General features: G+C 39.7%; 1 protein-coding gene across 1 annotated transcript in view; it reads right to left on the bottom strand.

Moving 5' to 3' along the window:
* Positions 1 to 12,559, bottom strand: part of si:ch211-186j3.6 (neural-cadherin) — a 416,158-nt gene that overhangs the window by 167,414 nt on the left and 236,185 nt on the right. Inside the window, exon 24 of the mRNA XM_051944931.1 lies at positions 7,702 to 7,886. Within this exon, the coding sequence (XP_051800891.1) occupies positions 7,702 to 7,886 (185 nt within the window). The remainder of the gene's footprint in view (positions 1 to 7,701; positions 7,887 to 12,559) is intronic.

The following is a 12,559-nucleotide window of genomic DNA, read 5'->3' as shown; positions in this document are numbered from 1 at the left end:
GCAACCCCAGACCATAATAGTGCTCCCAAAGACTTGTACGGTAGGCACTAGCAATAATGAGTGCATCACTTCATCCGCTGGTCTTCTTACCCTGATGTGCCCATCACTTGGAACAGGGTAAATCTGGACTCATCAGACTATATGACAGACCACATTTGTTCCTCGAAGATGATAGTTCACCAGTATCCTTCCAGGTTTTTGTGATCTGTTTATTGGTTCTTAACTCAATTTTTGTAGTTTCAGAAATCTCCTTAAGTGTTTTCTTTGCTTGATGCAGGCCAGTAATTTGACCCTTCCGAGACAGATTGCCATCCTTTCCATCAGTACAGGATATGTCTTCCAACATGATTGTTTAAGAAATGAGAAGCTCTTCACTGCATCAGGTAGGGTTAAATAAGTTGTTTCCAGCTGAAACATAATTATCATTACAGTAGTTATCCATCCAATGGAATGCTTTTACTAATTTGCTTAGGTAAATCTAGGTGGCAATTTTATTTATTTTATTTGATTTTTTGGACAGGCAGTGTATTTCATCAGAGGAAACTCCAAAAAGCCTAGATCCTACATTTCCTGTAATGCACCTTGTTATCATTGTTTTTACCACTATTGAATCTTCCCGCTTGATAAATACTGAAATCTTTCAAACTCCATGCATCCAGTTTGTGGATGTCCATGCATGTTCTTCAATCCTGAGTTGAGCTGATATTACAGTATCATCAAGTTTATTGTTTGAAACTTCTAGAAGCTTCTCTAGCCCCTCTGATTTGTAAGGGAAATAACTGCTTTCAGTCATAATCCAACACTGAAAGTCAATGTGGCACTTTTCTTATTAGAGTTGTTTACAGTATGGCATCTTAACACCTTTCTCCATTATTTGTATCTGGTTTATCGAGCAGACAGAGAAAAAGAAACGAAAAATGTGCTATTCATAGTTGCATTTTAATAGTTCTTTTTATGGAACATGCTGGGCTCATAAACCAACAGCCACAGGGGCAGTATAACCCTTGAGACACACCAGAGGCTGCTGCATTACCACTCTAGACAATGCCTGTAATTTCACCAGATGGGCCGCAACACCTTTCAGAAACACCTAGAAGCACCTCTCTGATCTGTTCTCCTAAAAACACACACCTGGCCTATTTTTGATGACACACAGCAGATCAAGCCAGCATGTGGTCAAACACAGAAACGGCATAAAGCAGCATCAGTTTTCCTAATTAAAACACATTGTGAAGTCTCCTGATTGTATGTCACATTAGTGCATCGCCATCATAACAAGTGGCATCCAGAAAGAAAGAAATGATTCAACTCCATAGTTGTCTTACAAACAGTAGAAGCACAAAAAAATAAGGAAAAATGACCTCATCAGCAAATCAAAAGAATCACAGGGACAAATCGTTGTGCTACTGAAATGCCCCTGGTGGGGTACATCCGGATAATGGAACAAAAATGTGTCAGAAATGCAACATCATAGTCCCGTGCCTGAAGGGATCCAGGGTTAGTGATGACTCGTGTTAAATTAGTAAGGGAGGTGAGGGAAGTCCCAGGTATCTCACTTACAGTCCCCAACTAATATATTTTTCCAAGTTTCTCCATATTGATTCCACAAAGCATGTACCCTGGAGGGCAGATGGATGTGAAAAGAGAGATAAAGAATTACTCTCGTAGCATTTCAGCACTGCATCTTCTGTGAAAGGACAATGTCTTTACAGGAAGGGATTAGAAAATCCTCACCATGTAAACTGTGTCAGTCTGCCGTATGCAGTGTATGTACTTGTGCTTCTATTTGCTTTCCCAAGAGCATTTCACTCTCAGCTATTGTTATGTGGACATCTCAAGGACATTTTTGACTACATTTTTTTATTTACCTTTCCATCAATATAGAGAAAGAGAGAGGGAGAGTGAGAGGCAGGCTTAATCTCAGCAAGGCAGATTTAACTAGTGCTTTCTTTGTGCGTCCTTATTGCATTCCACATTTGTTCTTGAAATGGGATTTAGAATGTCAAGGAGGGTGTAAGTAATGCTATAAGTAGAATATTTTCATAATCCCCAAGACTGAGAATCAATGAGAGTGTTTACTCCAAAGCCCCACATGGAAAAATAAAATCCTGGAAATGGCTACTGTTACATATCCTCCTCTCACTCACACACACACACACACACACACACACACACACACACACACACACACACACACACACACACACACACACACCTCTGTTTTAGTAGCTTGCCTGCACCTCAGGATGATCTGAGAGTCATTAATCCTTGATATTAAATTTTGTTTTGAAACCGCAGACGCAACATTTTTTGTAAGTTTGCTGAATGCTGAACTGCAGGTTAAAAGGGTTTGAGTGATTTTGACAGTGTATTCACAGCAGTGTCTGACACGCCTGCTCTCTGGCTCTCAATTTAAGTCCCTCTGTTACAACCAAGACCTATTAAATCAATACACTTAGCAGTTAACAGCCCACTGATGACAGCGGAGCCACTTAAAAAAATCCTCGAGGAAATGACTACCACAGGTAAAAAGGTAACAGTTGTTGACAAACCTAACCTGAATAATCTAAATCAAATGGAAGAATAAATGCAAGTTTTCATAGCAAGAAGTAAGAAAACTGAAAGCAAATTAACGTAGCATTTTTTTCTCATTTTGATTTCCATTATTTATATGAAACACACATTTCCTAGTCCACATTTTGCACATGAATTAATTTCCCCCCACACAAATATTAAAATTTGTGTGCCAGCTGTTATCCACCACGTCGTCTGTGGGTTTGGTGCACATTAATTTACCTCAGTCCCCTTTTAAAATGAGAAGAAAATCCTTTTATCTACTCATATGAGGCTTGACTCTCACTTCCACCCTTTCCTTCCCCGCTTCCTCTCTCTCTGCTCTCATCTCGTCTTTGTAGAGCATCCGCTGGCCTCTCAGTCTGCTTCTATTTCAATATCTCTGAAATCATAAAAATCCTTCAGCCATGTCCCATTTCTCTAAAGCAAATTTAATTCCGAGGAGACAGCCTATGTACTGTACATCAGGTAATGATGGATGCTGCAGAACATGTCGGGAGAATGTGCTAGCTGAGCAAAACGCAGACTAATTATTTTGCTAGCATAAGAAATGGAAACAGGCTTTTCCCTGCGTGCCCCGACAACAACTGAGATCCCATGAGTCAGGGAAGAGGAATTAATAATTAGGGTGTAATTTTGCTAAAAAACACCGTTAACATAGTGTGTAACAGTCACTGCAAGCAACTAGGGCAAACAGTAATCAGCACTCATTAATTTTCTATGACTGGAGACAAGTCTGCAAATAATAACCACATTTTCCAGTACTCTATTATCAGCAGACATTATCCTAAATTGATATTGTTATAGGTCTACTTGTTGCTACAATAGTGTAAATGTTAAAGGCCATTGATCAGAGAGATGGCAGGCAGAATGAAAATAAGTGATGTTAGTAGCAACTGTGAGCTGGTTGGTTACACTGTGCTTGGAAGGGTATAACTAAAGAGATCAAGTAACTTCATATGAATGTGAAAGCAAAATTGATACAACTAAGCAAATGAAACACTAAAACTAAACTATAAGTTATAAGTCAAAGGCAGTTTTTCACAAATTATCAGTGATTTTAGTTCTTTAGAGGACTCCAACATACTTCTTAAGCGTCTATGCAATGTTCAGACTAATAACTTCATTGTCAGTTACAGAATTAATCACACGTTGCCTTGCCTTCAATGAATTTGCTCAAGGCAGAAAGCAAGGTACCAGTGAAAGTACAAGTGACAGAAATAATTTGTACTTTACAAAACCTGTCATATTGTGCATTACAAATACATTTGTATTCTGTCAATAAGCAAGTCGGTCTCTACAAAATTCCATGCTGCTACAACTGAACTGTATTCTCATGTGTGTTTTACAAGAATGTTAGTTTTAAAGCAAACATACTTTGTCACCCACAATGCTATAGAAAAGGCTTTGAGTTTGAAAAAAGCTTGCTTACAGAGATAGGAGGGAAATGGTGAAGACATAACTTAGCCCAAGACTGTCGCCCAAGAGATTAGGGTTCATCTTAGGTTAGGCCTAGAAGGATTAGGAAAATAACACATTTTGGTTGACATTTTCACATCAACAAGTGTATGTTTGAAGCTTGGTTGAGTTCAGGCACCAAAATTACTTCGGGAGGTTAAGGAAAATCTAGTTTGGATTTAAGAACAAACTTTTCACTCTATGACCATCTAATACCAGATTGGTTGGTTAAGCAAGAGGGAGAGTAAAGCAATAAAATATACAGCAAAGAGTTTGCATCACAATTTACATCAATAATATCTCATCCACAATAATACATTGTTCTTTCCATCTACAGACAGATAACACAGTTCTGTACTGCTTTCCTGACACAGCACAATCAGCCATTCAATGTCTGCAACAAGATTTTGAGCAATTGCAAAATGCACTATTCCAGTTACAAAAACTTTTCATCAATGCAAAAAAAGACTAAATATATGCTTTTCTCAAGAATCAGGGAATTCCCTGAAGGTACAAACATCATGACTCTGACCGGGCAGAACATTGAGAGAGACTCCAGATATAAATATCTAGGAATCTATCTGGACCAAAAACTCATATTTAAATTTCACAACAAAACGTTATTCTGCAAGCTACAGCAGGAAATTGAATATTTTTTATAGAAACTTTTCCTAAATTTTGCAGACAGAAAAGAATCAAAGCAGTCTTCTTGTCTGTCATAGATTATGGAGATATCATTGGCAGAAATGCCTCTACTTTCACTCTGAAAGATTTAGATTCAGTTTATCACTCAGCCCTCAGATTCATTATCTGTGACAACTATTCCACTCATCACTGCTTATTGTATAAAAGAAGTTGGCTGGCCACCTCTAACACTAGGGCAAGATGGGCATTAGTTTCTGTTTATCTATAAAACATTGATTGGCAAAATGCCACAATACATAACTTGTTAAATTTACCCTAAAACAACTATTCAATTTCAAGCAGTTGGCTAAGACTTGAAGTCCCATGTGCCTACACAGCTGCCCATAGTTGGAACATCTTGAAAAACATTAAAACTTGACACAGCCATGTCAGTTGACCAGTTCATATGCATGACCATTCACTATATTGATTATGAATGTGATTGTTTTAACAGTGTTCTTTTCTTTGTTGTCTCATTGAACACTGTATTTTTATCCTGTTCACTGTACTCTCAACATCACTGTAAATGATTGTAAATGCCCAGTGATTCTTTGAGACTTACATAAAGGTTGATTGATTGATTGAATGAATGAACAAATGAACGAATGAACAAATGAATGAATGAATGAAAAATTCTCATTGGTGTTTACATTCCACCAAAGGCAAACATTCAGGAGGAACAGTGCATACCCGCCGACTAGATACTGTGTGTGGAGCAGACATACCTGGGCACCTTATTGTCCTCAGTGACTTCAACAAAGGTAACCTCACCCACAAGCTCTCTAAATACAGACACTTTATTAAATGCCCCACTAGAGAGAACATTTTGGATCACTGTCACACTACAGAGTGCAGGACCAACATGCCGCCCCCTTCGCTGCACTTGGACACTCAGACCACGTCATGGTCCATCTGAATCTCATATACAGACAGAAATTAAAACTCTCTAAATCTGTTGTGAGGACATAAAAACAGTGGAATAATGGGGCTGCGGATGATCAACAGGTGTGCTGAGACTGTACAGATAGGGATGTGGACTGCTTTCAAAAGTCTGAATAAATACACAGAGGGTGTAACATTCTATATTAGCTTCTGTGAGGACTGCTGTGTACCATTGCGCACCAGGATGAGTTACAACAATGACAAACCATGCTTCACAGCTAAACTCGGACAGTTCAGATTGGAGGAGGCGTTTAGGATTGGAAATGGAGACAGGTGTAACGAACTAAAGTACAGGTTTAGCAAGGCTGTGAGGGACACTGACAGTATTCTGAGAAGCTTCAACACCATTTTTCAGCCAGTGACTCTGCTTCTGGATGGAAAGGGCTCAAACAGATCACCAACTATAAACCAAAAGCTGTCCACTTCATTAACGACCTGCACAAAAAACATGAACGAGTTCTTCTGTCACTTTAAAAGGCAATAGGACAGTCCTGAACCCATCCCCAATGACTTCAACCATCAGCAACCATAAACTCAAACCTCATCCTCCTCCACCACTGCAGAGACTTGGATCACCATCCTGGAAATAGACATTAACAGAGTGTTCTAGTGACAGAACCCTTGCAAAGTTGCCAGGCTGGATTTTATGTCTCCATCCACCTTGAAGCAATGCACTGACCAACTGTCTTCAATGTTCATGGATATTTTCAATATTGTATTGAAGACTTGGCATGTACTAGCCTGCTTTAAGACCTCCACCATCATTCCTGTCCCAATGAAGCCAAGGATCACTTGACAGAACAACTACAAACTCACCACACTGACCTTTGGGTGATAAAGTAATTTGAGAGCCTTATGTAATCCCATATCAAATCCATCACAGACATCTCCTGGACACAGTGCAGTTCACCTTCAGAGCCAACAGGTCTGTAGATGATGCAGCCAACATAGCTCTAATACCCCAGCATCTGGACTCTGCATGAACAGACACCAGGGTCCTTTTTGTGGATTTCAGTTCTGCTTTTAATACAATCCTCTAAACTCTGCTGCAGGACAAACTCACTCAGCAGCATGTGCCTGACTCTATCTGCAGGTGGGTCACTGACTTCCTGTCTGACAGGAGCAGCAGGTGAAGCTGGGAAAACATGTTTCAGACTCCCGAACCGTCAGCTGACGATGACCACAAAGCTGCATCCTTTCTCTGCTGCTCTTATCCTTGTACACCAACAGCTGTACCTCCAGTCAACAGTCTGTCAAGTTCCTGGAGCACTGCTGGTTCCTGGGCATCATCATCACCCAGGACCTGAAGTGGCAGCTCTCTCATCAGTAAGGTTCAGCAGAGGAAGTACTTCCTGCAGCAGATGATGAAATTCAACCTGCCATAGACAATGATGGTTCACATCTACACCTTCATAACTCAGTCCATCCTCACCTTGTCCATTGCCATCTGGTATGCTGCTGCTATTGCCAGGAACAGGGAATCAGGGTATCATCTGCTCACCTGTAAGGGTGTAAAACTGTAATCTCTCATCCCTCCAGGACCTGTTCACCTCCAGGACATTAAAGCTAGCTGGGAAGACTGTGGCCGACCCCTCCCACCCGTGAAATAAACTGTTTGAGCCCCTCTCCTCTGGCAGGAGGTTGCAGCCCATCAGGACCAGAACTTCACGACACAAGAATAGCTTATAGCAGTGAGCCTTTTTCACAAGGCCAGACACCCCCAGTGACACTGCCCCTCTCCTCCTACCATAGACATTAACTCTATGTGTTACAATTACGCATAGCTTTTAAATATGATCATTATTCTACTTTTGCATATTTAGAGTTCTTTTCTACATTTTTCTTTAACAAGATAATAATCAATTTTGTAACTACAACTGTCAGTATTTTTAATGTATATGTTACAGTTCTACTGTTATTTTTTGCACCAATACACCAAGTTAAATTCCTCGTGTGTAAACCCATTTGACAATAAATCATTCTTATTCTGATTAACTATTCATAACAGAGATTATTTTGAGACTGAGAGAGAGTCAATCTTACCTGCCAGACGAAGGGACCCTGAGTTGTAGATGGCATCATCTCGCAGCTCCCTCACATGTACAGTCACAGTAGAGACAGCATCCGGCCAAATTCCATCTGACACACGGACCTGGAACTGGTAGGGGCCAGGTGGGGCATTTTCCTTGATGATCAGAAAACCTGTTCGCTTGTTCAGAATGAAGTAACTGAGGGAAAGAACAAGCAAACAAACACCCACATCAGTTTAAAAAAATACATTTAGATGACTTTGTACTAATTCATACAACCTTGCCCCTCTACATGGAAGAAGATGTTTCACCTGTCACACTTACCAATCTATACACTGTCAAATGTTTAACCAAATGCCAACCTGATAAGTCCCTAAAAGCAAGATGATAGCCTTAACGCTGGCTTAAAGTTTGTATATTTTGTTTGCGTGCAGGTTTATTTAGAGTCCAAGAGAGCATGTTTACCTGCGCTATTCTTAAAATCAAACAAGCAAGAAAACATTTCTTTCATACTGTACATTACTGCAACTTTTGTCCTTTGTCTCAAAACCTTCTGTTTTAGCTGCTGTCTCTTTAAATGCTTCCTCCTTAAAAAGCCCAGCCTGCTCTGACTGGTCAACTGTTCCTGGGAAAGTGAGGTATCATCGGTTTCATCTGTTGAAAGGCAGATCATTGTAGCTCTAGCGAAAGCGTCTTTAGTAAAGATACAACGGCAATGACTGCAAGGATGCTGCTCATTCTATGTTTAAGACCATGCCAAAGTAGCTGCTAGGCTGAAAATGTGCAAATGTGTTACGTGGTGATGCAGATAAGTAACATAACAAAAGAAGTGTGTTTGCTTCAAATGGGGACATTTCAGGCAAGATATTAGAAATATCTACTGTTATAAGATAATCCTTTATCACTCCCCGTGTCCGGGGAAATTTCCCATGTTACAGCAGCATACATCATACAGTAGAGCAACAATAAGCAACAATAAACAACAATATAATGATAATCATAATAACAATCACAATATGTTCAGGAGTGTAGGATGGAAAAAGTGGCTTATGGAATGATGTGAAGTACAAGAAGATCATAACTCCCTTTGACACTAACTGGACTTCATAACTTGTTGACATTTTACATGAATACAAAAATGTTATTTAAATAAACTCAAAAAAAGAAAAAATGGGCTCTTTAAATAAAAATGCAAAAACAAAAGTTGTGTTTCTTGTGTGTTTCCTCTTCCCTTGTGTTTATCTTTTCTTTGTGATTGTTTGTGCCTTGGCATGGAGCTCCAGTCATCTCCTGATCTGCAATCAGTATGCAAACCTGACATCTATCCACCAATCAAGCCCTGCAGTATATCTACTCTACCTTCTCATCCACTCCTCAACAGTTAATTAGTGTCAACCTGTGTTGATCAAGACTCACTAGCTAACTGGCAATCCCTCCAATTCAACGCTGCACCACTCAACGAGCTCTTTACTCTGCCAGTCTCAGCTTGCCATTCGCTCAGCCTGCCAGGTCACAGGTATCTAATCCGGCCAACCTCACTCACTCTTCCGCACATCCTCCCCTGCCTTCATCATAATTCCAGGTCGCCAGTGTATCACAGGGCCAGACAGAGACGGAAAACCAAGCACACTTGCATTCGCACCTATGGACAAGTTAACCTCAGCATGTCTTTGGGCTATGGGAGGAAGCCAGAGAACCCAGAGAGAACATGCAAACTCCACACAGAAAGACCAGATTCCAAGGTACAATGGGCACTCCTTTACATACACATATATCTATCCTTTAGAGAACAAAAAATATTGTTGTAACCCATCCATTCATCCATTATCTATACACCGCTTAATCCTCATTAGGGTCACGGAGAGGCTGGAGTATATCCAGTTGACTTAGAGTGAAGGCAGAGGACACTCTGGACAGATCAGCAGTCTATCACAGGCCTACACAGAGAAACAAATAAGTACATTCACATTCACACCTATGGAGTTGGAATCACCAGTTGGCCTTAGCATATTTTTGAACTGTTGGAGGAAGTCAGAGAACCTGTAGAAAATCCATGCATGCACAGGGAGAACATGCAAACTCCATGCAGAAAGATCCTAGGTCCAGGCCAGGATACAAACTGGGGATCTCCTAGGTGCAAGATGAAAATGCTAACCACTGATCCACTATGCAGCCCCATTGTTCCAACCAGTTTTATTTATTATGCATACTAGTACAATACAGTTGTGTCTCTGATCATGTGATATGGAGGTTCAATATGCATACAAGGGTAAACACTTTTTCCCATCCAGTTGCCTGTTTACCTGATCCAACTGTCCAAGATGAAAATAGACTAATACAAATAATGTTTCATCTAGCTCAGCTGTATGTTTTATCTGTGCTTTAGTGTTTACTCTGGTCTCTGCTAATCAATTGCCTTCAGTAATAGAAAGTGAGCCGAGGCAAGGCATTAGGAAGAGGGAGGCAAGGGGAAAAAAGAGACTGTCTAATAGGCAAAATAAGCAATTTTACTTGGTCCTTGTCGCCATGCTCCCCTTGTACAGTAAATGAGCTCATTCAAGTTTAATTAGAAAGGAAATCCAAGGCAGAACCTTGGCAAATCAAATAATAAACCACTTGTGAAGACAAGGGCTGCATTAACTCATGTACAGCACATGCAGTGGTGTGTACATCTTATCTTGGGTCTAACACTTAATTCCAGGCTTCACATCAATGAAAGACAATTTTACATATCTAGTGAAACCCCCCATGCTTTCTAACTCTCAAATTTCTGAAATCTAATTCGATAAACAGGCACTCAAAAACATGTTTCTAGACAACTGAACTCGATTTTCTCATTAATTTGGAGGAAATAAAATTTTCTGTGCAATACATTTGTTTGTGATGCATCAATAATTTGTTTCAAAGCAACTTTTTTTGCCATTTCTTTTACTTTGCTTTTGCTCCTTTTCAACCAAACAATCACATTGGATGGGACATGATTAGTCACCTTAGTAACCCTGAAAGTGGAGAAACTTGAAAAATGTTGTGAAAGGGTAAAATTTTATCCCAAACCATGTCATTTTCCAGATCTTTATTATATAGCTTTGGTGCCTAAACTTAAGCAAATATTGAGTGGGAACATAAATTGACAAGTGAAAACAAAGCCTAAGTCTATAAATAAAGACCCCACACTGGGCCCAAAGTTCTGTTGGTGAGCTATGCCTGATCCTCCTTATGGAAGTCTTTCTAACTGGTAGTCTTTCCTACCACATCACAGTCTTAATTTTCTGCAAACAAAGACCTTTCTATGTCAATAAGATCTCTGCAAATAGAAATCAAGACCAAAAAATTCTTACCTGCAGTGCTCCTAATGATCTGTATAATTCCTCTGAAAAGCATGTGTCAGAATAAGATGGTCCTCGATATAAGATAGTGAGATCACCCACTGTTATGCTGAACTCAACTTAGGTCTGAAACACCGGGAGATGAGAGCTGGGATGTAATGTTAATACATCCCGTCCTTTATAAAGGCTGAACTTTGACTTTCAGAGAGAAAGGAAAAAAATTCTGTCATTTTGAGTTCAGCACAGCTTGAAAGATAAAGACTACAGTGTCATGGGGTGCTGGAGTATCACTGAATGTGGATTTTCAGTCTGTGCATGTGTGTTTAAGTGTGTGGAAGTGAAAAATGTATCAGCTCATTGTCAGTTTTGGCAACGGGAAGTCTCAAGGAGAACATTTTCATAAGAAGACCATAACAACCTTATTTAATAGTTACAAAATAGAGAATACATTAACAAAAAAAGGAAGAACAAGGGGAAAAAGGAATTAGAAATTTAAGGATCAGTCTGAGGAGCATTATCAGATAATAGGGAAAAAATTGTGAGAGGACGGACATTTCACTTAGGGGTTTTGCTGCTTTGCATTATTGAAATGTTTAAATCATTCACAACAACAAAACAAATAATGTAGACAATATGCAGCAAGATTTAATGGGAAACGCAACATTGCTCGTGGCATGAAAACTAAGTGTAATGCAATGGTCTACATCAGGTTTGTCTAACATAATGTTCAGCAGATCATTCCAAGCAGCACTGGTCCATCATCCATCATTAAGCAATAAAGACTTTAGGGAATTGAAAATGTTAGGCCAGTAATGGCTTCAGGACAACCTTGATCATGAGCCTTCATGAGTGCAAACAAATAAAACATAGTATGTTATCCAGATCAGATCAGGTGGGATCCATCAAGGTCCAGTAGATAATAGGTTGTTACATTTTACAAAGCAAAGAAGAAACAGCACTGAACTGCTAGTGGCTTTCTCTCTGGATGCACAGAAAACATTCTGTAGAGTTCGGTGGGAGTCTCTGCAAATTCTTAAGCCAGTTTGTGATTTGTAGTTCATGTCATAAATGGATAAAGTTGTACTGAGGGTGTCTGTCCACTTTTACACCCAAACAGAAAGGGCTACCACATCTCTACTCTGATGTGTGCTCTCGCACTGGAAGCTCCAGCATCAACCATCAGGGTTCACGTCAGTATTCGAATCATAGCTTTGGGGCAAAAGGAGCATTAGTTTCTTTTAAACATGGATAATATTTTACTGCTGTCATAGAGCCCAGTGACTTAAGATATGTTGGTTCCTTGAATGACTCCTACTTGGACTGATGTAATTATGATCACCCCAGACACAGAAAATATATTGACCCTGAATCTGCGACTTCTTATCCAAAAAAATTGAAAGTAATGATCTCAACTGGTCAAAACTGTAATTATGTAGGAAAAATAAACACTTTAAAGCTGACGGGGTGCATATGTGTTAGATAATTTATCTAGAATATTGCTTCACATTAATTACATGAGCTGGGATCCCCAAGAATAGGTTGGTG

The sequence above is a fragment of the Acanthochromis polyacanthus genome, chromosome 2 (assembly GCF_021347895.1).
Source record: "Acanthochromis polyacanthus isolate Apoly-LR-REF ecotype Palm Island chromosome 2, KAUST_Apoly_ChrSc, whole genome shotgun sequence".
In the NCBI taxonomy this organism is placed as follows: Eukaryota; Metazoa; Chordata; class Actinopteri; family Pomacentridae; genus Acanthochromis; species Acanthochromis polyacanthus.
The sequence above is the reverse complement of the archived record's forward strand: the minus strand, read 5'-3'. Positions and strand labels throughout refer to the sequence as shown.